Source organism: Musa acuminata, chromosome BXJ3-11, assembly GCF_036884655.1.
Source record: "Musa acuminata AAA Group cultivar baxijiao chromosome BXJ3-11, Cavendish_Baxijiao_AAA, whole genome shotgun sequence".
In the NCBI taxonomy this organism is placed as follows: domain Eukaryota; kingdom Viridiplantae; phylum Streptophyta; class Magnoliopsida; order Zingiberales; family Musaceae; genus Musa; species Musa acuminata.
Window position 1 is genome coordinate 751,324 of NC_088359.1, and position 27,954 is coordinate 779,277.

Here is a 27,954-nt window from a genome sequence, read left to right on the forward strand (position 1 = left end):
CTAATTAAGCTTCAGATATGTTGAGCTACATACACAAGATTTAGTCCTGCAATGATAAAATGAATTGGAGAGAAAAGGGAAAACCCATAGAGTATTACTCAAGATTTGGTGGTCAATGGTTCTTTAGCAATTTCCACTTCCTACTGTTCCTTGTATACTCAGTAGTTCAACTGTTTGGAAGATGGTATTGAGACAAATCATTGCTGAACTTCTATAGCAAGTCCTTTTTTGTGGATGCAATTTAACATAGAAGCTGAGCTTGGCATAGGCTATGTTGCTTAACTTTAAATGACCATTGCACAATGGAGAATAAATTGCTTTTACTTCCTCTTTTTGTTATGCTACCATCTATTTTCTCTGTGAACCAGATGTCATAGCTTCAGCTGCAAAGTCATACTCAATATTCTTCTATCTTGTCAAGTTGTACAACTGACTTACTATGTGTTGCTGTAGGACCAAGCCATTGCTATTGTCACTGAGCTTTGCAAATCCAGCAAACCAAATTCCATTGAGCCAGAAACAGAGAGTGTTTGCTGTTTGCTCTTGCAGATACTGGAAAGATCATTGTATTTGGAATTGTGTGTGTCACAAACTTGTGGGATCCGACCAGTTTTAGGGCGCGTTGAAGATTTTACCAAAGACATTAAAGGACTAATCCATGGTATGACTCCCTCAGCTTTTGATGCCAAGAAGTTGACATTTTGATGTGTAAATTTTGTGTGCATGTATTTGCAAGAATATTCCTTTTTAGCTTTTTTCTTTGTCTTGTCTAACAGTGATTCTGCTGTTTTTTCTTCTTTCTTTTTTCTGTAGTGGTTGAGCAGCATGCAAACTTCAATCAAGCTCTAAAGTCATTAAGGCAGATATTAGCACTTCTGTACCCTGGATTGATGAAGACTAGTAATTTTGTATGATGTACAAATGTAAATGATCAACTCTTTTTTTTTTTCCCTTTTCATTGTCAAGAAGCTACAGATCTGCTAATCCATATTGTCCATCTTTACCTATGTATCTTTTGCTTTCATTCTCCTAGCTATGAAACACTGGGTACATCCCTCAAAGGTTTATGGTTAGGAGTTTATTATTGGTGACAGATCTTTGGTTGCTTGAGGGATCATTATTTTGGTCTCTTCATTGGATCATGCTAGTACTGAAGAACCTCGAAATTTGTATGATTGAAAATTGATCAAGTCCTGATTAGACTGGCACCCATGAAGCAAATTTCTTATTATGCTCGCACCCATGAATTATCGATGTCGCAGATTATCCTTGGATGTAAATCTAATATGAGCATGCAAATTCTCATTGTAAATCTTTTTCTAGGTCATTTTTGTGGCTTGTATCAATTAATATGATATGTACAACATTTTGTGTTTCTGTATGCATATAACTAATTTCGTCTGTGTGAGACCATTTCCGATACATGAAAACCTTGCTATTGCTTATCTAATCTAAGAAGGGAAAAGCCCGAAAGATGCATATGAATGGCATGATGGTCCTTGCGTGGTCTGGTTCATGTCACCACTTTAAAACTTCTGGATCAATCATTTTTCAGTGACTGGAGATGGACTTAACAAAGAGGGAGGATATTAAGATATATTAAAGGAACAATTGACTATGATAATTTTTTGACTATAATGTTTTCTATACTTCATGTAAGTGACAGATATACTCATATAACCTTTTAAATTTAAAGTATTTCAACAATTACGGATAAAGTTTAATAGGGGGAGAACATTATAAATTAAATTTATTTCTTATTTCAAAGCACCGTGAAGATATTCATTGTATTGATGGGTGAAAAAGGCCATATATGAGATTGAATCAAATAAAAGTTAGCTTCTTGAAAGATGAAAAATATATTAGAGAAAATAAATTTATATTAAATTTGAAATTATAAATCTCATGTGTTGTGTCATGAGAGTTATAGAGAGTTTAAGTTGTTGTGGAGATACTTAGAGCTAAAGAAAATACTGTCCTATCCCGATTTTTCCTTTTATCATAGTCTTTATCTCTTCTAAAATATAGACAAACAAGAAAAAGATTATTGAGTTGTTTTCATATATGATATTATTACTTTAGGAAGGATATGGAGTTGTTTTCATATATGGAAAAGATTATTGAGCATTAGTCGATAGGCTAACCTCGACAGAATGAGTAAGAAACAATGAGAAGACTTGCTTTTAGAATCATCAACAACAAAGTACATATGCTTGATGAGAAATAGTGACGTGAATTCTATCCATGAGAAGCAACCACCAAACCTTCCAAATACTGTAACATCCAAAGTTTCACATAGAAACGCACACGGTCGGGAGGGAAACGAACGCTTAAGCCAATACCGGGAGGAGGAGGAGGAGGGCGACTCCCACTCCCACCCAACTCCCCGCTCCTTTACCGTAGCAGCCGCTGTCGTAAGGCGAGTTGTCTAAGAGCGGCTGGCCGTCGAACCCGAACGCCTGGCTCGCCCCGCCCAGCGGATGCTGCTGCTGCTGGTCGTACATCGTGTTCGACTGCGGCAGCTGCTGACCGCCCGACGCCGGCCGCCCGAACGGAAGATTCTGGTCGTCGCCTCCGATCGGCACCGCGAAGGGAGGCAACGCGGGCGCCAGGCCAGGCGAGCCTGGCAGGCCACACCCCTGGTTCGCCCGCGGATCGTCGCTCGCCTTCCACGCTAACTCGCCGTCCTTGTCGCGGATGCGCATGTCGCCGTGGTCGACCAGCTCCAGCGTCTGCAGGAAGTTGTTGTCGGCGGACTGCGCCCCGGTGTCCCATACCGGGGTGCTGCCGTCGAACACCTGCAGGCCGTACGCGGTGAACACCGCGGCGCAGGTGTTGGCGCTGCTCACCGGGCCGCACTCCGACTCCCACATGCTCCGTCCCGTGCTCGTGTCCTGCACCTGGATGTAGCAGAAGTCGTTGCCGAAGCCACCGGCCCCGGGGGCGGTCTCGCGGCGGAGGAGGCAGGCGGTGTACTTGCCGGAGGGGGAGGTGAGGAAGGGCACGGAGGTGTCCGCCGCGTGGGGAGGGATGCTCGCCAGGACTTGCTGCTTGGTCGTCCTCTCGATGGTGCCGGCCACGGTGGTGGCTTGTGCGGCTGGTGAGAGGAGTAGTAGGACCAGGAAAAGAGTTGGCAGCAGGGAGAAGGAGAGGAGGAGATCCATCGCTGTTTCGCTCGATGGTGAGAAGGCAGCGATGGGATGCATGCATGGAGAGAGAGAGGAAGCGACTTAAAGGCGTGGAAAGGAGGGTTCGGTGCAACTAAATCGATTCCATAATGGGGTTGGCGGCAGTGTGTTTGGTTACGCAGGGAGTAGGAGACGATGATGACATTAATACGTGATTATAATTGGATGAACTAAGATTTGCCAGTTTGCCTACATGTGAAGGAATGGTTGGATCAATTTACAACTATTTTGGATTGGATCATAATGATCGAATTGTATCTGATCATGTTTTCACTTTTTCAACTGTTCAACCATATTCATATCAGAGATTAGTGAACATGGTCTGATGCCAAAAATCACAACAGGAGAACAACATGTAGATGAAAATATATGTATGTAACATTGTCTAAAACTCAATGAAAATATGTTTGATCCCTGAAATATGTTAATCTTTTGATGATGAAACCAATCGATACGTGTTTATGTTTTAATCTGCGTTTTGAGTGACGTAAGATGCTTCGATCAGGATGAGACAACTATAGCAGGAAAATCATGTTGTGCAAGAGGAATATGTCAGAAGATTGGACATCGGGCCGGTAGATCGGTCGACGTATTGACAGAAGGCTTCGGGCCGTAGATTCAGGCATCGGGCCAAGAAGAGCGGAGATTGTACCAAGGATATCGAAGTTGCGGAGTCAACTAGCCGATTAGGAAATAGGCCGCAAGAGAGGACGATGTGCAGAAGAATCGGACGAAGCGTTGAGGGACCAATAATATGCCGGACAACTTGATTAGATGCTTAGGATTAATTATCTAGTTCGAAGTGTGTTTTACATGTGCAGGATTAACTACGATAGCTTGAAGACATAAAGCAAGTTTACTGGAGTCAAGTTCGATGGGTGTTCGAGAGTCCGCCGAAAGTCCGAAGAATCGTCGGAAGTGCTGTCGGAACCAACCGAGAAAGAATCGGGGACTTGCCGAAGTTTTCTAAAGCCTGCCGGAAAGATCGTCGGAGGTTCGCGGAGATCACCGAGAAGGTTCGGATTCTTGCCAAAGATTCATTGAACTCGCCACAAGACCAGGAGCCTACTGGAAGTTCGTCGGAAGAAATTCGAGGGTGTATCGGAAGTCCGCCGAAAGTTCGCCGAAAAGCTCATCGGAAGGAAACTCGACGTTACCGGTTAAAAATTTGCTTAGGGCTATGTCTTAATTTCGTAGTTTGTATGTAATTTGGGTTAAGATTAAGGGTTAATCCTATAACCCGGTTAGGGGCTAATTGGGCCCGAGTTTGGACTGGTTTGGGCCAAGTTTGGAGCCCAACCAGTGAGATGGAACAGTCTAGGCAGTAGCATCGCCCAGCACCTGAGAGGTCCGACGATGGCAACGTCAGACTGGGCGATGGCACCGCTCAGAACCCGAGAGGTCTAGCGGTGGCACCACTAGTACACTGTCAGTGTCAAACACTGACAGGCGGTGGCATCGCCAGCACCGAGAAACCAAAAAATAATTCAAATTTGGAGCCTAAATTTGAATCCTCTTAGGGCCTATAAATACCTCTCAATTCTCAACAGAGAAAACATCTTTTTGAGAAGCTATAAAGTGAGAAAAAGCTCTAACAAAGTCTTATTTTTAATAGCTTAAGTGTTCACCTTCCTCTTTCTCTTTGAAAAAATCTGTAAGAGTATGAACCACTTGGAAGAAGGTTGTAAGAGGGATATTTGGTCCTTCCCCTTCAAAATGATTTTCTAGTAGAAGTTGGGAGCCTCATCGAAGAAGACTTCGAAAGTGGATATAGGTCATTTGACCAAACCACTATACATCACGATGTTCCTTGAATGTGTGTATTTAATTTTCTGAACCATTTCTTTACTGAACTGTAAATTATTCGATTTTCATCTCCTTACTTTTGACTACCTTTACTCGAGCTATTTTAGTTAAGTCATCAATCGTCGAATCGAAATCTTTACACATTTACGAAGTCGAATCGAAATCTTTACAGAAATCGATTTCAAACTTATGAGTTTTAATCCGCTGCACTAATTCAATTGAAATCTCTATACATTTACGAAATCGATTTCAAACTTATGAGTTTTAATCCGCTGCACTAATTCACCCCCCCTCTTAGTGCCGCTCCGATCCTAACACAAGGAAGGAGAAGAACTTTTAGATCACATTACCGGTCAGAGAAAGAAGATGAAAATATATGCATGTAACATTGTCTAAAACTCAATGAAAATATGTTTGATCCCTGAAATACTAAACCTACAAGGAGCAGAACCTTTTTACATCACATTACCGGTCAGAGAAAGAAAAAACACAAATACAAATAAATCTTGAACAGAATATCGACCCGAGGATCGATATTATTGAACAAATAGATACTGTCTTTGCTGCTGGATAATTAAAGCCTGAGTTCCAGAAATCCCCACATTGGCCGAAATCTCTCGCACTGAACGACCATTTTTATCGATAAATAGATTCATAAGAACCAAACTTTTAAGATTATTTTCTCTTCACCTAACAGTATGAATCAGTAGTCAACCTTCGGCAAGTAAGTTGCCGCAGAAAGAATACTGGGCGGTGGCAGAGTTTTGAAGGAACCTGCTTGCTTACCATCCAACCACTGAGACTTGTTCTTCTCCAACATCTTGCTACGATATTGACGGCACAGGCATAAATGTTGCACAAATTGATGCCTATAATAAAACCATGTCCAGTCTGCCTTGCACTGGCTTTGGCGTATTTTTTTCTGAGGCAAGCATAGGCAAAGGCTTCAGCATGTATCCTTACTACATGCTAACATTCAAACTGCACAAAATGGTATGGCTTTGCATGACCTATCAAGAACATAATGAGCACGAAATCAGTCTTGCATGCCACTCTTAATACAATGGAGAGAAAATAAGTATGAGATCAGGCAGGTGACAAGTAACAGACATAACCACACTGCAAACTTAGTTTAATTTGCAGGAAAGAATTCTAGAGAAGAGGAAACCTTGGATAATCTACTGATGGAAGCGATGTGGAGGGATCTTAAGTAAACATATAATAGTTATGCTAATAAATCTCTTCTTTTCCATTTTCCCCTATAATTTTCGAGGAAGATGTTTACTTTTGTACTTCGATATATGGTGCAACACATAAAGGTGTTCCATCGAATCATGATCTGCAACATTGAAAGAGCAAATCCTAATGTCTCTGTTAAAAGAAAAGTATAAAATACCAGATAAACAATTAAGTTGAATATTTATGAATTCCCAAAATCTGACACTACCTCTTCCTGCATTTAAGTTTAGCATAAAAAGATACCTATCCAGTTTTTAGATATGACAACTAGAAGAAACATAGCATAGATCTCTACATTTACCTGGCTAATCCTGTCAAGTCTTTTGGGATTGTTGCCTAGGCACTACAGAAGAAAACAGAAAGGAAGCTGCCAAGCCATACTATTATAGACTATAGTTTCACACATAAATATTTATTGATATGCACACATGATGGTCCAAGCAAGGAGTCTTAGGTGAACTAAAGCCACAAACTACCTAGGTGCACCAGCAAACACCATGTTGATAAATGAACAAACTTATTGATAGTACACAATACATAAATAGTGTAAATTAGATTGCTTACACATTCTAGAGTTGCTTGCTCCTTGGGAGCAAAACCCAATGCCTCCCCAATGCAATACAACAATATTGTAACATCATTTATGTTGAAACCTCTGACATACTGTTCATGGTCCACTCAATCAGCCAATTCCAATCTGATCTAGCTGAGGGTACCCTCTAGCATTAGTTCAACATGCAAGCTCCTTTTTTCCCCCAACATGTCAGCTCTTGATCAAGATCAGCCAGCAACTACAACGAAATAGATTACATCTCCTAGATTATGCCTAAACTATCAATAGTTTGAAATGGTGTAACCTCAAACTTACAGTTTTGCAAACTGTACTATCAATTCAAATATTTAACAGTAACAATTATAAGAATATAATGAAAAAGATGTAATCTGAGGTATATTATATCAAGAGCGACCACCATTAACATTCTCACATGCTTTCAGAATTATATGTAAATTAGAATATTAAATTGATCTGAGTGATAACAAGTAGAGATCACAACATGGTCAAGATGCACATTAAAAAATGACCTATCGGACAATTGCTGAAGCAAGTTAGTTGAACCGCCAAGCATAATTTTTTTAAAGAATGACCAAAAAGTAATGGATTTATATTAAAAATACTTAGTTGTAAAATTCTGAGTTTGCTGGACATTGCTGAAGGTCATGGAATCCAAAAGGAACTGTGGTTCTACTTCACGCACATAACACAGAAAAAAGTGCTTCTTTAGAGCTAAGAACTCAGGGAACCAGAGAACTATGCTTCATCTGACAAACTAATGTTCCTGACACATACAACCTCCTCCGCGGGCTGCAATTGATCCAAGGCTCCCAAAGACTGGATCTCATTATCAAATGGAATCCAGCTGGAAGCTCGTTCTTTCATTGCTTTATTCTCCTGCATGAGGTGTCTGACCTTCTCCACAGATTCCCACTGTCCAAGATCTGCATAGAAATTTGAAAGCAGGACATACGCTGTCGGACATTCTGGATCCGACTTAATAGCCCTTTGTGCCACCATCCTTCCAAGCCGTAAGTTCCCATGAATCCTACAAACCCCTAGCAATGCGTTCCATGCTCGAGCACTGGGTCCACAAGGCATCTCCCTGAGGCATTCTGTTGCCTCTTCAAGACGCCCTGCTCGGCCCAGCATGTCTACCAAACACACATAGTGATCTTCATCCGGAACAACACCATGTTGTTTCCTCATGGAACAGAATAACCGTAACCCCTGCTCTACAAGGCCTGAATGACTGCATGCAGTCAAAAGAACTATGAAAGTATTAGCATCAGGCTTTGTCCCTGTTTTAATCATCTCCTCAAACATTTTAACGGCCTCTATTCCATCACCATGCTGCCCAGCAGCCGACATCATTGTATTCCACAACACAGTGTCCATCCTGCCAGCATCCGTAAGATCAAAAACCCTTTGACCTCCTGCCAGATCCCCACACTTGGAATACATATCAACGAGAGAACTGATGACTATGGCATTTGGGTTGAAACGGGTTCTCAGCAAGCGAGCATGGATCTGCTTTCCATGCTTCACTGAAGCAATAGCACCGCAGGCACAAAGGGCACTGCTGAAAGTGAACTGATCTGGCGAAACTCCCAATTTCATCATGTTTCTAAACAGATCCAGAGCTTCGAAAGGGTGGCCATGGCGTGTGTAACTTCCAATCAAGGCAGTCCAGGAGATGGAATTCTTCTCCGGCATCTCATCAAACACCCTACGAGCAGAAACTAGGTCGCCGCTGCTGGCAAGACCGTGAACCAGGGTAGTCCAAGCTAGCACATCTCTGGTAGGCATCTCATCAAACAGCTTCCTGGCATCATCCACAAACCCACATTTCGTGTAAGAGTTGACCAGAGAGCTGGAGATGATGATATTGGTCAAGAACCCGACAAGGAGCACCTGGGCGTGGACCTGGCGGACGAGGTGCGCCTCCCCGAGCCGAACGCAGGCGACCAGGAGGCCGGAGAAAGTGTGGGCGTTGAACCCGAGTGAGAAGCGGCGGAGCTGGGAATAGAGGCCGACGGCGTCGCCGCAAGAGCCAGCGCGAGCGAGGGCGAGGATCATGGTGTTCCACGATACGACGTCGCGGTGGGGCATGCGGTCGAAGAGGCGCCTGGCTTGGTGGAGCATGCCGAGGCGGGCGTATCCTGCGAGCATGGTGTTGAAGGAGAAGAGGTTGGGGGTGGCCATCCGGCGGAAGAGGCGGCGAGCGTCGTCAGGGCGGCCGCGGAGGAAGTGAAAGGCGAGTAGGTGATTGGCGAGAGGAGGGGTGGGGGCAGCACAGAGGAGGCCGGAGAGGCGAAGGAAGAGGTGGACACGGCCAGCTAAGGGAAGGGCGGCGGGGGACCGGAGGCACAAGCGGAGGAGGAGAGCAAGGGTGGCGGAGTCAGGGCGGAGGCCGCAACGAGCGAGGAGGGGGAGGGTATCGACGGCGAGGTCAAGGTGGCCGACGGCGAGGCAGTGGCGGAGGGACTGGAGGAGGCACGGGGGGGGATGGGTGGGCATCGGGAGACGGCTGCGGGTGCGGCCGGCCTCATCGTGAGGGCATCAGAGACTGTGCGCTCTTCGTGTCCGGTCCGGACGCGCAGCGTCAACCCAATACAAGGACAGACGAATATAACCATGGGCTATAGGAACGGGAATCTTGATGAGATCATGTGACGTCTCAGTGTTTAGCTCGAGTTCACAATAGTTTCAGATTAAATCAGGTTTGGGTTTGATTAGGCAGGTTCGAATCAGACCCGATCGTGATCCGACAAGCTAAACCCGATCGTGCTGCTGGATCTTGTTCCAACCCCAACCTATTTGTCAATCTTAAAGCCGTCCTTATCGTATCATGTAGAAATTACCCCAATCCAACAGCGCCGTTCCGAGGAGCACCCTCCCAAGGCAAAGGCTATTGTGGACATGGCCCAAGCGGCAGTGGCGGTAGCGCCGCTGCGGCACTCGTCATGGCCGCGGCTCTCCTCCCTCTTCTCCTCCGGGAAGCACCGACAGCACCTCTTCTTCTCTGTCGCCCGCTCCCTCAGGCCTCTCGCCCCTCAAGCGCCCGAGGGCGACGGGGACGGCGAACCGGACGCGCCCGCGGTCAGGAAGAGCCGGAACGAGCTGAAGCGGGAGGCCCGCCGCGCCGTCAAGTGGGGCATGGAGCTCGCCAGCTTCTCCAACCCGCAGATCAAGCGCGTGCTTAGGTTTTTGCTTTTGCTGCCTCCCGCCCGAGTTCTCATCCCTTGTTTTCGTTGTTTGCTTTATATGCGGATTCTTCTGTTTGCAGAATTGCCTCTCTTGAGCGTGAGGTCTTCGACGCCCTAATGCTAGTGAAGGTAGTGTTGCTACATTGTGGCCCTTTTGTTATTATGTTTCCTCGTCAAAAATAATTCTTGTTTGATGCTTGTTCTTACCGGGGACATGGATTTTGTTGTTCCCAGAGATTAGGTCCTGATGTTCGCGAAGGGAGGAGGAGGCAATTCAATTACATTGGTATTTTGAGTTTCTTGGCGTGTCATGTTATTGATTTTACAGAAAAGAAAGCAACTTTTTTTCCCCCTCGGTTCAATGTTACATTATCTCGTGAAATGATTTCTTGAGATCATTAAAAATGTGATTAGGATGACTATGACCAGATGCGTAGATACAGATAATTCAAATTTAGGTACTGAAATTTCCAAAGCATTTGTTATCAAGAACGCGAACCACAACAAGCAGTGACTATGAATTTGCTGAATTACAAACCAGAAAGAGGTGTGCATACTAAGACTTTCAGTACGAATTTCTTAGCATGCGATTTACATCAAGGAATAAAACCACGTTCCGAAGGACAATGAGATTATTTAATCAGGTGTGACAATATGTAAGTGCAAAGAAAAGATTATAACCTTCTATTAGCATTATGTGCACCATCAAATATCAGCCTTGTGACAAGATTATGATACATACACTAGCTTAAATGCATGTGTTTTCTTTTGTTCAACATTTCATTGAATAACTACTGCTCTTGGCTCTTGGAACTACAATATAGTAAATATTCTTTTGCCTACTTTGCAATGAATGTTGTATTTGTTAAAATAGAATTTTGCTTGCTGCATTAATTTCAATCAATCTTGTTCTGTATTTTGGGCTACATTTTGAACTTTTGATTGTCTCTAAACCTTTGAATCTCAATTTTTAGGTTGGGAAGATCAGGATAAACCAAATTATAGATTAGAAAATGAAAAATGCAGCAACCTGTTAATCTTACCTCGATCAATGACACTAAATTTTATAGAAGCTCCTCCTCGTTGCTGTCCTGAATGAGCTTTATATCAAAGCTCTCTTTCCTTGATGTGTCTTGCCACTTTTGGAGGTTTTTACCTGTGCCATAGGTGCATGCAAATAGGGAGCTTTTATCTTTCTTATACACCAAAATTGTGCTTAGAGGATCATAGTACATAAAAGCTTGTCTGAACTTCTATCTACAGGTTTTGAACATTTAGATGCCATAAAAGATCACACAGTGGAAATCATGGTTTTGCTGACTATTTCATAATGCATTTGTTATGTTTTAGGACGACTTTTGCGGCAAGCACAACCTGATTTGATGGATGCTCTAATTCAAGCTTCTAAAGATGGTGACAATGATAGATTGCTAGCTTTGGCTGGTCCACAGACATTGTCTGATGAAAACGATGAAGAGGAAGAAGAAGACACGTATGGGGAAGAGGCTGTCTATGATACATGGGCCTCCGTTGAGGTTAGATAACTTCTGAGTTATTTTGACCACTATAGCAATAATTATCACTTCTGAGCTAACATCATGATATTATTGGGAATATCAATTAGGTATCTGAAAACCATGCAGAAATAGCTGCCAAGTGGTTTGATGGCCTTGTTGATAAAGATGCTTTAATCACGAAGGAAGTGTATTCAATTCACAATGTTGAGTTTGATCGTCAGGTATAACTATAACGATCTTCTAAATTTATATAGATATATTCAATACAGAATAGAATCTTGAAGTTTCTTTATTCTGCCATTTACATTATCTGACAAATAAAAGTAGCATTTTCTATAGGAAGTCTTCCTTTTTCCTAGTCAAGTGTTGATTGGCATGCAGCTTCTTATAATATGGTAGTCTTATTCTGAGGGATTGTTGCTTTGTGTTTTTTAACTAAAATGTCAAGCCTTCTGTAAGCAATCGCTCCTGATTGCTTAAAAAGAAAAATCACTCCTGACACCTTCATGAATCCTTTCACATAATTTAACTCTGTTAAGGGCAACTTCATTAGAAAAACACATGGTTTTCTTTAGCTCCTCTTGATCTTCGTCTCATTTTCCTAATATGTCTAATTTGTACTTATGCTCCTTTTGGAATCAATTAATTGGATTGCTTGCAAAGACTATGATGGAGTTGGAAAGGGAATTTGAGTTTCACTAAGTGTTGTATCTTCAAAAAAGAAGATATTTTGTTAGACGTTTTTGGTATAAGAGGTGTCTTGAAGATAGGAGACATGCTTTTTTTAAGTTAATATTAGTTGTATGAGAAACATATCATTTCATAATATAATAGCAGCAATTATGCAATGCAACTACAATCATTACAACCGAGTGAAGATTAAAAAAGAATAAACTAGAATGTATTAAAATAATATATAGTAACTAAGATAAAGGAGGGACTTTTGGGAAAAATAGGAACAAATGGATATAACCATAAGATAGAAGCTAGAAATGAGAATCTGAAAGTTGTTCCATTCAAGGTAAACCGCTGCATGCAGGTCCTTTTTATCCAGCTGCAATTCTATGTTGGTAGGTAGCATAGCCTTTGTTTGAATTCAAGCAGAACTTTGATAAATTCAAAACAAATACTTATTCAAACTAATACAACGATTAGCTTATTGAAGTTAAATATCTTAATTCTTAATTAGAGAGAAATTAAAGGTCTACTTTGAACAATTTTCTTTGGCAACACAACCCACTTGCTTGTTATGCAATGAAATGTTATTCTATTTTCTCTCATTTAAGCATATAGTATATATACTTCACTTTGGTTCCCTAATTTAAAAAGTACAAAGAATTTAAATGCATGAATGATGGGAATTAGATAAAGTAAAAAGTGTAAGGAATTAAACGAAGAAGATAGAAGATAGAAATCGTAGAAGAAGCTATATTCCTCATTGAGATGTTCTCCCTATTTATACAGGTTAGGAGGAAGGATTTCTCTCAACAGAACAGCGAGGTTTCCTCGTACAGTTGGGGAAATCTTATCTGCTATCAAAAAGAACATTTATATTCCCATAAATGTTCTAGAGAATTGAATTGCTCGTGGAACTTTGAAAACTCGGTGTATTTTTGTCAATGCCCTTCTATTCTATCTACAAGGATGACCTAGTACATGAAGCATCTGATAACGCAGAATCTGGGAAAATCAGTGTGTATATCCTAACTCCTACAAATATAGAAATTGTTTACATGACTTAAAGCCTTGATACCTCAGTTGCAAAGGAGCAGCCATACAATTTAGTAACCTTCTATATACCATCTGCATCACTTAAATCTAATATTTACTATGATATTCGGCGTTGTACTACTGGGCTATGCTGTCCACTATAATTCCTGTCTTCACTGATTCGTCATGATTAGCCTGTCAGGATAATGCTTTACCTTTGTCATTTTATAGTCTGCTGAACTCAACTCAATTAGTCATTTTTATTGGAAATTGCACCTGTAAACTTCACGTACTGCTATAATATAAATTATAGGAAATTGTAATATGAAGTTGCAGCCCAGAAATATACGGTTTGCTGTCTAAAATTCTCCTTTTAACAAATTATGTAGTTACTAAATCCTAATTTAGATCTGGGAAGAAGACTTGTGTAACGAAAGAGCGCCTCGCTTTTCTGCTGGCTGTCTATAGTTCTTTGGTCTGTTTATCGGTACAAGTTTTCTGAAGTACAAGTGACATCATTTGGACTCAAAATTATTAAAGAAAAAACATCTGCCCATCCATATATTCTCGATTTGCTTAAAACTGCTTTCTTGTATTCTCCTAAACTTTTTATGTAACTTACCTTCTCCAAGACATGTTCATTGAGATCTAGCTTTGTATTATGTCATTCTAATAAATTCAGTTTCAAGAGAGTTTTAAATTTACTTTGATATCCAATGTGGTGGCCCATGTCTGAAATGTAGTTAACAACTTTACCAACAGGAACTGCGAAAACTTGTTCGAAGAGTACAATCAATTCGAGAAGGCATTCTGGTTGATGAAAGTGGGGTGGGATATGATGCTATGTTAACCAGTGCAAAGAAGCCTCTCATTCGTTTTCTATGTTCGCTGGCCAAGAAAACATTGGCTGAATAAAGGTTCATTTTTATTTATATTTTCCACAGTAGGAAAGAAGATTGTGGTGTTAAACAAGAAATATCATTTCTTTAGGGGGCCTCTCTCTTTCTCCATTTCTCTCTCTCCCTCCCTCCCTCCCCTAACATTTTTCTTGTAAAAAGTTTGTTGCTTTATTTTCACACTCATCATATTAGTTAGAATTGCTTCCTTGACATAGAATATGGTTCAACATATCGTATTCTCTAGCTGACTACGATATCTTGTTCAGGTCAAATGTAACTGTAACACTTCCAAAGATGGATGGATGGAGAGAAAGTTACTACTATTGCTGTCATCTCTTGGCAACAAAATATAATCTTTTAAAACTGTCAAAGCTTCAGTTTACGCCATCACAACTCAATGGTGTGGATAACATTGGCAATCAAAGAAAACAGGGTTAGACCTTGCCAAAGGTATTCTTTCCATTTTGTGGAATTCCCAACTTTTTGGCTGATGATGACTCTTTGGCGCTCAGCTCTGTTGGAATCTGTTTTCTCATATTGGTATGACCCCCAAGTACAATAGACTCTGGTTGATAGAAAAAGTATGTATTTATCACAAGAAAAGCTTCTTTTCAGTATTCATCATGCGGCAGTTCGAACATTTGACATGGCTCTCGACAGTTTTTATCTAATAATTGAATCCAAACAAGGATTGTTCACGGTTAACAAGAATGTTCATGACTGTGTAGTAGGCACAAACAGGCGAGACTGTGTGTGTGAAGAACATGGAGGTGTCAATACTCAAGTGGTTTCTCCTTTTATGGTTAAGAGTCTTAGATATCATGCAATGCTAAATGTGTATTACAAACTCAAGTGGTTTCTCCTTTTATGGTTGGAGTCTTAGATATCATGCAATGCTAAATGTGTATTACAACTACCCAAGGCATGTGATGAATTCTGGACTACATATTGTCTTCACAAAACTTCAGCTAATGTTGTTTTCCTTGTCCTTTTTTGAAAGTTGGGCAGTTTCATTCTTTTGTCACAGTATTTGATTGAATAAACCTCTCAGTGGGTCTCGGTTACAGTTGGTATTCCCTGTACTCGATCACAAGCAGTTGGAATCTTTCAGCTTCTTGTAGGTGTCAGTGGCCTGGGAACCTTAATGATCTACAGGAACAATAACTGGATTCTCCAAGGGATTAAATAGATATTGAGTCATCCATTAAATGGTTGGTAGCCCAGATCATGAAATCCTTAGAACTCACATGCTGAATTCTAGTTTTCTTGAGTTGGACTACTTAAATCTAGTGTTTACTGCAATGAAGAGTCATATCATTGCTTGATTGGATCATCTAATCCAAATTAAAAGGTGTTGTGCCACTACCTTTCCCATATAAAAATAATTCATGTTTCCATGCATTATAATCATACATGCCAAAGAACCCTCACCAAAACTTCCCTGCCATCCACATGGCGCAGGAGAACCTTGAACTTTTGTTTACTATTTTTCACATCATTATTGGTCAATTTTTTAGTCGTATCATATACAGCTCCTCCTTTCTCTCTGTTTTGAAGTTGTGTGTGGAGTCTCTCAATCCTTGCAGTTCTGGGAACTCACTTCTTGGGTCTCCGAATCCTTGTGGATCACAGCGTCACATAACCCCATCGCCTACCGTCTCCCTCGCAGAGGTCGAAGTAGAGCTGCCGACATCAGCAGGGGAATAGACGAGCGGCTCTCGAGTATGGCTGGATTCATGGCTAGTTTGTCTGCGACTCTTTTGGTCTTCTTTCTTGTTCAAGGTATGGTGAAGTGTTTTCCTGCGTTTGCCTGTGTTTTATGATTTAGGAGGTGAAGTGTTTGGTTTTCAGGGTGGTCGGCGGCTAAATTCACGTTAACCAACAACTGCGACGACACGGTGTGGCCGGGCGTGCTATCGAACGCCGGAGATGCTGCGCTCTCGACGACGGGATTCGGTCTGGAGACAGGGCAGTCGAAGAGCCTCGACGCGCCCGCCGGGTGGTCGGGCCGTCTCTGGGCCCGCACGCTCTGCGCCACCGACTCCTCCGGCAGGTTCAGCTGCGGGACCGGGGACTGCGGGTCCGGCAAGGTGGAGTGCTCCGGCGGCGGCGCCACACCGCCGGTCACGCTGGCGGAGTTCACCTTGGGAGGTGGCGGCGGCGGAGGCGGGATGGACTACTACGACGTGAGCCTGGTGGACGGCTACAACTTGCCGATGCTGGTGGTGGCGCAGGGGGGGTCTGGCAGCGGTTGCGGCTCGACCGGGTGCGTAGCGGACCTCAACGGGGTGTGCCCGTCGGACCTGAAGGTGGTGGCGAGGCGGTCGAGCAGCCGGGGGAGCGAGGTCGTGGCGTGCATGAGCGCGTGCGAGGCCTTCGGGTCGCCGCAGTACTGCTGCAGCGGCGCCTACGGCAATCCCAACACGTGCAAGCCCTCGTCCTACTCGCAGTTCTTTAAGAACGCCTGCCCCAAGGCCTACAGCTACGCCTTCGACGACGCCACCTCCACGTTCACCTGCGCCGACGCCGACTACCTCATCACCTTCTGCCCCAGCACCGCCAGGTAAATAGTCAAACGGATGGAGACCGAACCAAGTTGAATGCTTTACCATTACAGAGCTCAAATTTAAGTCCATCTGCATTTGGACAAGCCATTTTAGCTGGACAAGGGCGTCGATAGACGAGTGGCAACCCATGGAATATTGTCCTCGCCTCCTCCGTCTTAGTTTTAAGCTTGATGTAAGAATGATCACCTCCTCTTCATGCCATGTCTTTACCTTCTTTTAGCTGTGAGACAGCAGCAAATGGAGGGAGATATGAAGAGACGTCACACATAAAACGCGCCTTGCTTTGGTTGCTTCCCCATACTTTATACGACTGCCATCACTCCATTATTCGCCTCGTGTTATCGTAATGCCCATGCAATTGTATGATGTTTGTTTTCGTGTACTTTTTGGTGCAGTCAGAAATCCTCGAGCCAGAATCCGGAGTCGTCGGCCGGCGCCGGGCTACCGTCAAGCGACGGCGATGGCGGCGCAATGGAGTTCGTTGGCGGCGACGAGTTCCGCGGCGCCTCGCCGACCGTGGCAATACGCGTTTCGCTCGCAATTCTTGTCACGTCGTGGCTACTCTGAGCCTGCATGAGCTTCCAGGAACGGGCGGCAGTGAGGCAGACGGAGGAGGAGGAGGAGGAGGAACGCACTAATTCTCCGCAAGCAGGCCCATCTAATTTTGTCGTTGGCGATCGACCGAGAATATTCTGCTGGTGGGGGATTGAGATATGAGAGGGGTGTGACAAGGGAGGGGAAGAGCGTCACCTGATCTGGTGCTTATTGCTGTAAGGCTGGTATTTATTATCCTCTTCGTTTGTGCAGAGCGGCGTCGCTCTCGGGGATGCAAACGCGAGAGGTGGTGAAGAAAAGGAAGAGAATGTCGGTGAAATGTCTCATCGATTATTGTCATTTATGGGTTTGTGTCGGAGTCGTTTGCGTTCAACCTCTTTTTCTTGTCTCTATAGATTGGCTCGCGAGTCACTGATGAGTCCAACACTCTTACTGGTGTTCGATGATGAAATTGTGGACACCGCAAAGGTCCATACAACACTCTTCCTGCTTCACCTCTCATGCTAAGACCAAATCGAAACGATAAGAGATCTATTCACTTCGTTCTATCATCCATTATTACTTCTAAAGTCAAGGTTATTATTACTAAAGATTATTATTACTTCTTAAGATCAGGATCTATGAGGAGGTAAATGCTCCATCAAGATGATGCTTTTAAGACCACTCTCTCACATTGCAAGTATCACCTAAAGAATATTAGTGGGAGCATATCCTATGATGCCACACCCCACGTCTATTATATTTTTTTCTAAAAAAAATGTAATCATAAATAGTACTTTAAGAAGGGTGTTAAAGTTGAGGTGTTTGGTCCGACCCCCAATGAGCAACATCATCCATGCAGTTGGATATCGGATGGGAGCCTGTGTCATGTCGGGTTAAGTTTTGGCCTTGTCTCCAAAGGTCGATCTTCTTCCTTGGCAAGCGATTTACTTCTTCGTCGAATTCTTGCATTCAGGTTAAGATCAGGAAGGGAGATTTTTTGACTCAATCCCTCCGAAGGCTAAGTCGATATTGAGCGGAGTTTTTTGTTTTTGGAAAGAATGAATATCTTTTACCTGATGTCAGTTTGGGATTTTTATACCTACGAGCTAGGGTCGATCGTATGTGATATGATGATGGCGGTCGACTCCTCGGGCGATCAACTTGTACCTTTATGGGAGTGTCGATCGACCTACATGGAAAGCACCGCATGGCGTCATTCCGAGCTTGTACCATATAGTGTTGTCTCGTGCGACTTCGAACAATGCGAGAAGGGGCAATTGTCCCCCCGAGTTTGAGGTGGCATATCTAACACGATGTTCCATCTCAGTCTCAAGGCTCCATATCTGCGTTGATGTGTTTGTTAAGTGTGGCTACGAGAGTGATTATGCTCTCTCAAAGGGTCATATTGTAAAAGAGCAAATCTTTTATCTTTTTTCTCCCATCGAAATCGGTTTAGGTCTTAAAAGAATAAAAAAAAAAGAAAAAAAAAGGAAGGAATAGAGGAAAGAAACCGAAGAAGAAAGGAAAACAAAGAGAGAGGGAGAGAGGAAAGTGGAGAAGATATTTTATTCTTAAGTTTTCTTACTAATTAGATTACTAAATAAGATCATTAATTAACTAATTTTAGCCTTCTAACTTAATTTTTTTTAATGATATTAAACCTTAATTGACAGTAGTTTGTTGTTAAAAAATTACAAAGCATAGTGTGTAGGAAGCTGCAAATTTGCTTACTAAAAAAAAGAAATACAGAAAAATGGTCATATGGTGTATCTATTTATGTTTTATGTGTGATTAGTAAATTATATTTGGCAAGAAGCATAATAGCAGTGTAACACTGTGCTTTACCAACATTAAGCACAACAGTGAAAGGAATTGAAGTACCCTATACTCAATCATATATTTTATTGTTTTCACCAAAATTAAGAAAATACAAAATTCCTGAAAATATCATATCAACAGACAAATGAATGGGCTTAATTTTGTTTCTTTCATCCATCACCTCAAGGTTTTAGATGAATATGTGGTAATATTTCCTAGGAAATATTACCACATATTAAATAGTAATTTTATTTATTTTTTTCTCTTAGGAAACTAAGAAAAACACCTCATGCTTTGTTTCCCAATCTACATGTTCAATATGGATTTACTAATTGTGAAGTAAAATTTTATTTGGATATCCACTGCTTTGTTTCCCTGTGAGTTGCCTCCTCTTCTCACTCTACCTTACCTTGGTCCTCACTGCTATCACCTCTTTCTTACATTTGGTCTCCTCTATTATGGGATATATATATATATATATAGTACTTACATGTTATGTGAGATTGGTAACAAGTAACTAGCGTTATAATAGAGGACAATGCAAAAAGACAAAACGATTCCATCACTCTTCTCTGTCGTCTTCCATCATCTTTGAGATCCTTTGGTAAGATTGTCAACCTGTGCCACACCTGGCTTGCTCTCGTTCTAACCCTACATGTTATCCACTGTGGGTTCCGTAGTCGCCTCCCCACCACAAAACATGCTACTATCTCCATCCTGACTCCTGCTTCTCGTTCCAACCCTTCGACAGTTTGCGAGATAGGAAGAGACTCTCTCTCAAGAATTTGCGAGGGAGGAAGCATGGCAGCACCAGCTACAGAAACTATCAACAAGGGAGCGAAAGAGGTTGTGTCGAGCGTTTCTCATCTTTTCCTGCTGCTGTTATTCCTGTCGCCGTGGCCTCTTGTTTCATCTCTCGACGTAATTACCCATCTTCCTGGATTTGATGGGCCCCTGCCGTTCTATCTGGAAACCGGGTGAGTTCGTCTTTCTCCCTTGATTGGATTTGTGTGAACTGCTCACGTGCTCATCAACGAGGTCCTTGAACATGTTACACACATACTCATATTAGGTGTCTGGTTCTTGAACTCATTAATTGTCAGCCAAGAAGAGTTAGAAGTTAAACCTTCGTTTCTTTTTGCTGTTGAATGACAACATGGAATCGAAGAAGCGAACAAGAGGGAAAAGATGATAGTCCATAAGCGAGGTTGGAGAATGAGAGATGATCCCGACCACTTGCTAAGTGCAACTAGATGGCACAAACAGCGAGAGAAGCACTGTAAGCTAACAGTGGCGGGTCCAAATTACTCCGACTGTCCACAGCACTTCACACCGACACGAATCTAACTAGAGTAAAAATGAATACTCTAGTTATCATTCCCAGAATGATGGGCAACTAATCAAGCATATTCATGATGAAGAAATATTAACCTATAAAAAAAATGAAAACCATGTTATCTTTGCTTTTTTCTTTTCTTCCACTTGATTGATGCTTCTCAGCTACGTGAATGTGGATGAAGCCAATGATGTGCAGCTTTTCTACTACTTCATAAAGTCAGAGAGGGAGCCTAAGGATGATCCTCTACTATTGTGGCTAACTGGTGGCCCGGGGTGTTCAGGTCTCTCTGGATTAATTTACGAGATAGGTAATTTTTCTTAGACCAATTTATTTAGATGGTTTTTGCTATATAATTCAACGCTGGTTTTAAATACTTGAATCTTCATTGTCATTGTGAATGATGTGGGAAGGGTTTTGGAGGCAAAATGATAATTGGGATGGCAGCATTACATTTTGGGTAAAGATAAAATAATTAAGATAAAATAAGGCAAAGTTAGAATAGTCAATATACACTACATTTCACACGCTGTTATATGTGTGATATGTTAACAGTGTGTGTTAGCAGTATTAGTATCTTGACATTACGTACAAGTTGTTTCTATGGATGTAACATATGTTTATTACTTTTTCGAATCTGATAACTGATGCTGCCATGATAACTGTCGAGATTTCTCCAATTACATGAGAAAATATGTCGAGAAAAATTCTCTTCTTATATATATAAATAGAGAGTATGATATCAAACACAAGCATTTTTCTTCGTTTCATTCTTATTCTTTAACGGTCTCGTATTGGGTCATCTAATTTTCATGTATAATAGATAGATACTGCATCGTGTACACGAGCTACAGTCTCAGATCAATTTCACACAACGTACAATCGGAAAACATCTTCAGAGCGTTTGTTGATTTCTGACAAAGAACAGCCTCGGCATTGACCTTTTGTTATGTGCAGGTCCTCTAGAATTTGATGTAGACAGCTACACCGAAGGCCTTCTTCCCTCTTTGTTGTACAAGCCAACTAGCTGGACAAAGGTTTCAATTTTCCACTAATACACTAAAATGTTTTGTTTTGTTGTCTTGCTCTGAGTGAGTTCGAGTGGGTCTTCAGGTGTCTAGCATCATATTTCTTGATTCCCCAGTGGGCACTGGGTTCTCTTATTCAACCTGCAAGCAAGCTCTCAAAACTAGTGACATAAAATCATCTGTAGATGTCCATACGTTTCTTAGAAAGGTATATATATATTTTATTTGGAACATTTTTCTGCACTATAATCAGCAACTAAAAGAAAATATGGTCAACTAAAACTTTTTGCAGTGGTATGTTGATCACCCATCGTTCATGGCAAATCCTCTTTACATCGCTGGAGATTCGTATTCTGGTTTCACTGTGCCGGTTGTTGCCCAGTACATCGCAGATGGTAATATATTTTGGTTCAGAATAATCTACGTTTATTTGCAGATTAGTTCATCCTATGAGCTAGTCTGGTGTTCCATATGTTTATGCTTTCACCAAGAGAAAATGAGATGACTGATTGTGACTTCAGATGTCACGATAATTCATTTTGAAATGGTCGAAAAATGTAGAAGAATTTCCACTAAATGTAATGTCCTGATAACAATTAACCATGCATCAGAGATTGTATTGTTTCTGGTCTAAGAGAAATAGGAGAACACTATGTTTTCATGCGTGCTTCAAATATAAATGAAGCTTCTGAAGCCATGAAGAAGCTAGAGCTTCCGGGATGGTTAAACATGATCTCAAGCATTCATGTCAATGTAAAGTTCTTGCCTCGAGATGCCTCTTAACATTCTTCCCATGTTTCAGGAAATGAAGCTGGATATGGGGTGCACTTAAACCTCAAGGTCTGCAATGCTTGCTGGCTAGTTTGTTATTGAGTATTACCATTTAACACACTATTGAATTTTATTTTTTGTTCTTACATGCAACATTACTAGTTCTTATTCTTTGTAATTCTAGGTGAACACTCATCATGACAATATCTTAATCATGTTTCCATGCTTTGCTGAATCTATAATATATTTCCTTCATATAATTTTGGTAAGACATGTTAAATAACACTTTATGTTTTTTTTTTATTTTGCTTTTAATTGATCCTTCCTGGACTTTCCAGTGCAGGGGCATCATCTGTTGAACTTTGCCTTGTTGATGCAAAGAAAATATGGCCTTTAATTATTATGAAATAGTATCCATAAATTATTATTATTATTATTTTTGGTTATATGTTCTACAAACATTTGGAAGTATTTGAATAATTGTCAGTGTTTTTTCATGCCACCAAAGATCCTGCATTCTTCCTTTGTTAGTTTATGCAGACAAGAATTACAAACAAGCCTTTGTGATATCATACCAAACCTATGCTTGGTCGAGGCTGGACTAATCACTAGGTAATATTCTTGATGATTAATTGAACGATTTGGTTGGGCTGTCGATAGGATAAACACTGAAGACACGTACTCTCGAACGAAAATGGATTCACCATCATAATTCTCATACAAATATTCATCGTACTCAAATCGATACAGGACATGTCGGAAAAGAATACCCATATAAAAATAATATATAATTTGGACAACTAGAAAAAGTAGATATGCAAAAACCAAATTTGTATTATCATAGAATTTTGCTAGCTTTGGCATAATAAAAAGCCTGTATTATTATTATTATTATTATTTGCTATGTCATGTTATTTACTATATTCCACCTTAAATATTACAAAGTGCTTATGGTTTCAGGGATACCTCCTTGGCAACCCTTGTACGGACGCTAACTATGATGGCGATGCAATAGTCGCTTATGCTCATGGGTTTGGCTTCATATCTGACGAACTTTATGAGGTGAGAGACCTTTGACTTCAAATTTTCATTGCCACTCCTTATCAGTGTGTATTATTAATGGATCGTATGTTTCCTTCAAAGAAAAGCTAATGCATTTCAGAAATATAACTTAATTCTGTGTTTTCTTTCTCAGTCAGCCAAGAAGAGTTGTGGAGGGAGATATCAGAATCCTAGCAATGCAGAGTGTGCAAGGTGGGTGGATACAGTAAAACAGGTGAGGATGCTGCATTTCTTTCAGCAAATTTTTTGGTTAAAATCTCTAGATGGAGAATACTTTTTGTTCTTTTTGATCCAGTAAACAGAGAACATGATGAACATGCAGGATCTCAGTGGGATTAACGCTGCCCAGATTCTGGAGCCTCAGTGCAGCTTCCCTGAAAGCCCGAAGCCCAACATAATCACTGCCGACAGGAGGAGGTTACTCGAAGCACTTTCCGAGCTCCCTACGTCGAACACTAATGATCCTTTGTGTAGGGTAAAATCCATCCATCTTTGCCAAGCCCTGCAAAATTTCATGCAAATGTGTGTTTCCATTCGTGGATGTGTAAACACAATTTTCACTCAAATGCCAGAATTATTGGTATTTACTCTCCCACGCCTGGGCAAACAATGATACTGTACGACAGGCTCTCGGCATCAGGGAGGTATGTGTCCGATACAAACTCTCCTTTCAGGTCAAGTAACTCTGTGCACTAATGGCTAAATGCCGAACAGGGTTCAGTACAGATTTGGTTGAGGTGCGACATCGGCTTAAACAATTATACATATGATGTTCTAAGCTCTATAAAGTATCATTTGTCTCTGACCAGCCGAGGTTACCGTGCTCTAGTATACAGGTAGAGTTCTTACTGATGTACGTATCATCCTGTGTTAGCCATTTACTTATTTTTAGCTTACATGCAGTGGTGACCATGACTTGACTGTGCCATTTTTGGGGACACAAGCGTGGATAAGGTCTCTCAACTTCTCCATTGTGGATGACTGGCGGCCATGGTCGGTGGAAGGCCAAGTTGCAGGGTTTGCTTTCCTTCTCCGAGTATTGTAGTGTTGTTTCCATTCCATCGACACCTTCACTGTACTGATTAACATCATCTGTTCCTCGACGCCGGTCTTCCCAGATTCACAAGGTCGTATTCCAATAATCTCACGTTTGCAACCGTCAAAGTAAGTGCTTATGTTTTCATTCAAAGAATCAAACTTGTCGATGGTATTACGATCCACGGTGCTCACTTAGTCGTCTTTTTCGCTAGGGTGGTGGTCATACGGCTCCAGAGTACCAGCCCAAGGAATGCTTTGCGATGGTCCAACGCTGGCTTTCGGGTGCTCCACTGTGACGAACACTTACACATGTATCCAAATTGTAATCACAACGTGATCCGACTTTTACTTGTAACGAAGGGTTTAAGGAGGTGATACATATCATGGTTGATTGCCAAAGTATTTTACCTCTTCCGAATCCTTCTTTTGCATGTTTACGACAGTGGTAACTTCAAATATGAGGACTGAACATTGGTGGTGGAGGAGAATTGCACCAAGAAGTCATTAGAACATTGAAAGTTCTTTGCCACTGCTAGGAAATCCTCCAGTGTCCATCTCCAGTTGGTCATCAAATATATTGGTGGAGAGGAGACACCGGACTTCCTCATAAATCTTGTCCTGTTAATGTTACTGTTACTGTACTGCTGCTGTATGTTAAGACTAATTAATTTTCAGCAAACTCCATTTTATCTGTTGCAGAAAGACTCCAGTCGTAAACGAAGACAGAAGTCGATTCATGGTAACATGTTCGTTTTCGTAGGCGAGAGTTGCGGCTCAACAAGAGCCTCGCTGCTCCCGGCATTGGGCTGCGGCGGTTCCTCCGCCACCATATTAGTCCCACATTGAAAGTAGATAAGATTAAGATTGACTTATAAGGATCTGATAAGTATACTATTATCAACTTCAACTTAAGCATTTTGATCGGTGGTTTAGACCAAACGAAGTTGATAGGCTAACCTATCAAGCTCCTTAAGCTCCGATCATGATATTTAGTATCAAAGCCGATCTAGCATTTAGTTTAGGCCAAATGATAAAAAATCTTATACTATATCTTTTAATCAATATAAATAAATATTTTGATTAAAAAGATGATAAAAGAAGATCAACAAGAATACATTGATTAAAAAGGAAAAGAAGATCAATAAATCCAAAAGGTGAAAAAAAAAGATGATAAATATTGGAGTAAGTATTTCTAATCAATTTCTTCGTATGCGTGAAAATTATAATGAGTACTCTAGCATAAAGATTTTGAAATTTGATAAAAAATAATTTTGTTGAGTATGATTTTAAGATTTCAATATTACTGAATATAAAAAAATCAAATAAATGAGAATATACAGAATGATGTAAAATCTAAAAGAATTTAAAGTATATTTGGAGATACAAACAAGGTAAAAATTTTAAAATTTTCAACATAAATTCGAAACTTCTATAATAAAAAATTTTGAATATTTTTTTCTCAAAAGCCTTTTTTATTATGAACCAAACAAAATCTTATAGTAAAAACCTAAAAGATCAAATAGTAGTAAAAAAAATTTATGAAGTTTATCTTTAAAATTTAATAATGATATTAAAACGATAATGATATATTATACGTGATTATAATTATTCATCATCATACCAAGAAACTGGAACAGATACTAAAAAATATATTCGAGCGAGAAATAAGACAGACATGGAAGGATCTTATAGGCAAACATGGTTCAATATCTTCCATGGGGGAAGTTGCATCCCATGCTAAGCTTCTTTAGCAGCCATGTAGGGGTCATCTCTGGTCTGTCATCTGCTACTTGGCCTTCCTCAATGTTGATCTGATAGCTTCTAATCGAGTTGATCTTTTAAATTAAAATTCGATCAGGTTTGAGGTTAAAGTAATCGGATTATAATATTCGATTCCGATTAATTTAGATTTAGCCAAATAAATTATCCCCTATAATTTACTAAAAGTCAGAATCCCTGAGGTCTTATTTGCAAGCCATATCCCAAAAGAAAACTCTACATCACCAGTACAAAGCATATGCAGCATTAAACCATACCTTTGCCACCATCTGTACGTTTCATTATCATATTACTATTGTGGTTCATGGTAGTGACAGTACGACTAGATCAAGGGCTCAGATACTACTTGTAAGGTGTCCAATGACATCAGTGCTTGGCATCTCATGAATAAAGAAATTAGCAAACGTCGTTGACTTTATCATGCTCAACTTACATTTGCTTCGTATGGGCGTGCAATCCTCCTCCATTCCTCCTTGCAAAGAACAGGGAAAGATCTCATCATGGAAGTCCAAAAGAGGTACAGTGAAGATGTAGGGCATACAAGTTTGATGATTTTAGAGTCTTTGTCCTTTCTCTTTTACCCTCCATCTCTCTTTTGGCAGTGCTGTTGACATTGTAACAGTAGATGGCCATGAAGCTTGTGGTCTTGTGGCTTCAGGAAATCGCTACTTGGATGTAAGGTGAGCGATGTATTCTTCCTGTAGTTTGAGATGTGGTTGATGAAGAGACTGCTGAGTATGCTGATTGATTGGCAACTGTTGAAGGCTGGAGGAGGACTTCGAGAAAGGACATGTAGAGGGTGCTTTGAATATTCCCTACTACTCATCTGTTACTCCTCAAGGTTACTCACCGTCTTTTGATGCATCTCTTCCTTTCTGGAATCCCATTAGAACTGAATGCATGAGTTTTGTTTATTGCTATCAAACCGATATCGTCTTCATCTTCCTGTGGTTTGTTTTGGATGTCAGAGAAGGTGAAGAACCCTCGGTTCATCGAGCAAGTCTCGTCGCTCTTTGGAAAAGATGAGGTTTTTATTGTGGTAAGCACTTCGAAACTATTTTCTTGATTGATGTCCAATAAGGCGACTTTGTTCTCTGAAATATCGTAATGTTCCACTTAAATTACTTTTAAGAACCGTGATCATGTTTCATAAACAAGGAGAAAAAGGTTGGATATGAGATCGACTGCTTGTTTTCAGACATGTATTACAAGAGCTTCGGATCACATACCAAAAGTAAAAACACATGACAAATGTTTGAAGATTTGATGTCACCACTTGATGCCTTGAAGTGTGCATGAGGCATCCAACATTATCACTTTGCGTTGACTTTGATCTTATGGCGAACAATCTGCCTCGCTGAATCTGCTCTGGCTTTGACGTTTGTGAAGGGTTGTCGATCGGGAGTGCGAGCAAAACGAGCGACCGTAGATCTCCTCGATGCAGTAAGTCTAAACATTCTTTTCTGACGTCTCATGCACTGCTGAGCTGCGAAACATATGGCAATTTATATCTGCTCAAATGCAGTAGATATTGCATTTTGATGATGAATGTAGTCTTGAAAGTAGCTGCAACTTTTCTATGCTCTTCCAGATGGGGGCGCAGTGAAATTGCTTCAGATGTGTAATAGATTCTCTACTGGTTTCATTTTGCAGGGTTTTGGAAACGTCAAGTATCTTGCAGGAGGCTACCTTGCATGGCTGAAGAGCACAAATGAAGAAGCATAACATTGTGATTTCACAATCCATGGAGTCTTGTCTTGCTGTGTGGTTGGTGTTGCAATAATAGTGTGATTGATTGTACTACCAGAAACGATGCCATTTCTCCAAAGACCTGATGGAGATGCTTATTATATTTCTATATTAAATGCCATTTTCTGGTTTCGCTTTTATTTTCTTC

The 27,954-nt window shown here is 41.0% G+C and overlaps 7 protein-coding genes across 12 annotated transcripts in view; 5 read left to right on the plus strand and 2 right to left on the minus strand.

Annotated features, from left to right (window-relative positions):
* The window catches only part of LOC135653207 (uncharacterized), a 45,672-nt gene extending 44,579 nt beyond the window's left edge, over positions 1-1,093 (plus strand). For both annotated transcript variants that reach the window (XM_065174884.1, XM_065174885.1), the window contains exons 32-33: positions 454-661; positions 814-1,093. In XM_065174884.1, the coding sequence (XP_065030956.1) occupies positions 454-661; positions 814-914 (309 nt within the window). In that variant the 3' untranslated portion in view covers positions 915-1,093. The remainder of the gene's footprint in view (positions 1-453; positions 662-813) is intronic.
* Positions 1,094-2,151: 1,058 nt separating this feature from the next.
* Positions 2,152-3,203, minus strand: LOC103970107 (uncharacterized). Its single transcript, XM_009383751.3, has one exon. It carries the CDS (start codon positions 3,162-3,164, stop codon positions 2,331-2,333), a length of 834 nt encoding a protein of 277 aa, XP_009382026.3. The 5' UTR covers positions 3,165-3,203; the 3' UTR covers positions 2,152-2,330.
* Positions 3,204-5,356: 2,153 nt separating this feature from the next.
* Positions 5,357-9,368, minus strand: LOC135653209 (pentatricopeptide repeat-containing protein At2g21090-like). Of its 4 annotated transcripts, XR_010502361.1 has the most exons (3): positions 7,585-9,368; positions 5,781-6,004; positions 5,357-5,684 (listed from the first exon to the last, which is right to left on the minus strand). XR_010502361.1 is itself a non-coding variant. In XM_065174887.1 (2 exons), the coding sequence occupies exons 1-2, from the start codon at positions 9,304-9,306 to the stop codon at positions 5,957-5,959; spliced, it is 1,770 nt and encodes a 589-aa protein (XP_065030959.1). In that variant the 5' UTR covers positions 9,307-9,368; the 3' UTR covers positions 5,357-5,956. The 4 variants fall into 4 exon arrangements, 2 of the variants coding, with proteins under 2 accessions (XP_065030959.1, XP_065030960.1); XR_010502362.1 differs by having other exon boundaries at positions 5,357-6,004; positions 7,410-9,367; XM_065174887.1 differs by having other exon boundaries at positions 5,357-6,004.
* A 287-nt stretch (positions 9,369-9,655) lies between these two features.
* Positions 9,656-15,120, plus strand: LOC103970109 (uncharacterized). Its single transcript, XM_009383753.3, has 7 exons — positions 9,656-9,992; positions 10,076-10,124; positions 10,230-10,281; positions 11,346-11,530; positions 11,620-11,733; positions 13,985-14,139; positions 14,388-15,120. Exons 1-6 carry the CDS (start codon positions 9,709-9,711, stop codon positions 14,135-14,137), a joined length of 837 nt encoding a protein of 278 aa, XP_009382028.2. The 5' UTR covers positions 9,656-9,708; the 3' UTR covers positions 14,138-14,139; positions 14,388-15,120.
* Positions 15,121-15,660: 540 nt separating this feature from the next.
* LOC135652161 (thaumatin-like protein 1) lies at positions 15,661-17,672 on the plus strand. The gene is made up of 3 exons (XM_065172912.1): positions 15,661-15,903; positions 15,973-16,684; positions 17,084-17,672. The coding sequence occupies exons 1-3, from the start codon at positions 15,846-15,848 to the stop codon at positions 17,253-17,255; spliced, it is 942 nt and encodes a 313-aa protein (XP_065028984.1). The 5' UTR covers positions 15,661-15,845; the 3' UTR covers positions 17,256-17,672.
* Positions 17,673-19,720: 2,048 nt separating this feature from the next.
* LOC103970112 (serine carboxypeptidase-like 7) lies at positions 19,721-24,760 on the plus strand. Its single transcript, XM_009383757.3, has 14 exons — positions 19,721-20,020; positions 20,544-20,689; positions 21,337-21,416; positions 21,493-21,615; positions 21,700-21,802; positions 22,210-22,247; positions 23,139-23,240; positions 23,374-23,454; positions 23,563-23,715; positions 23,813-23,884; positions 23,955-24,076; positions 24,144-24,257; positions 24,359-24,404; positions 24,491-24,760. The coding sequence occupies exons 1-14, from the start codon at positions 19,845-19,847 to the stop codon at positions 24,572-24,574; spliced, it is 1,440 nt and encodes a 479-aa protein (XP_009382032.2). The 5' UTR covers positions 19,721-19,844; the 3' UTR covers positions 24,575-24,760.
* A 1,707-nt stretch (positions 24,761-26,467) lies between these two features.
* Positions 26,468-27,946, plus strand: LOC135586665 (protein HIGH ARSENIC CONTENT 1, mitochondrial-like). Of its 2 annotated transcripts, XM_065175428.1 has the most exons (6): positions 26,494-26,574; positions 26,660-26,737; positions 26,822-26,898; positions 27,026-27,096; positions 27,447-27,500; positions 27,711-27,946. In XM_065175428.1, exons 1-6 carry the CDS (start codon positions 26,558-26,560, stop codon positions 27,780-27,782), a joined length of 369 nt encoding a protein of 122 aa, XP_065031500.1. In that variant the 5' UTR covers positions 26,494-26,557; the 3' UTR covers positions 27,783-27,946. The 2 variants fall into 2 exon arrangements, with proteins under 2 accessions (XP_065031501.1, XP_065031500.1); XM_065175429.1 differs by lacking the exons at positions 27,447-27,500; positions 27,711-27,946 and adding an exon at positions 27,256-27,439 and having other exon boundaries at positions 26,468-26,574.
* Positions 27,947-27,954: the final 8 nt, after the last annotated feature.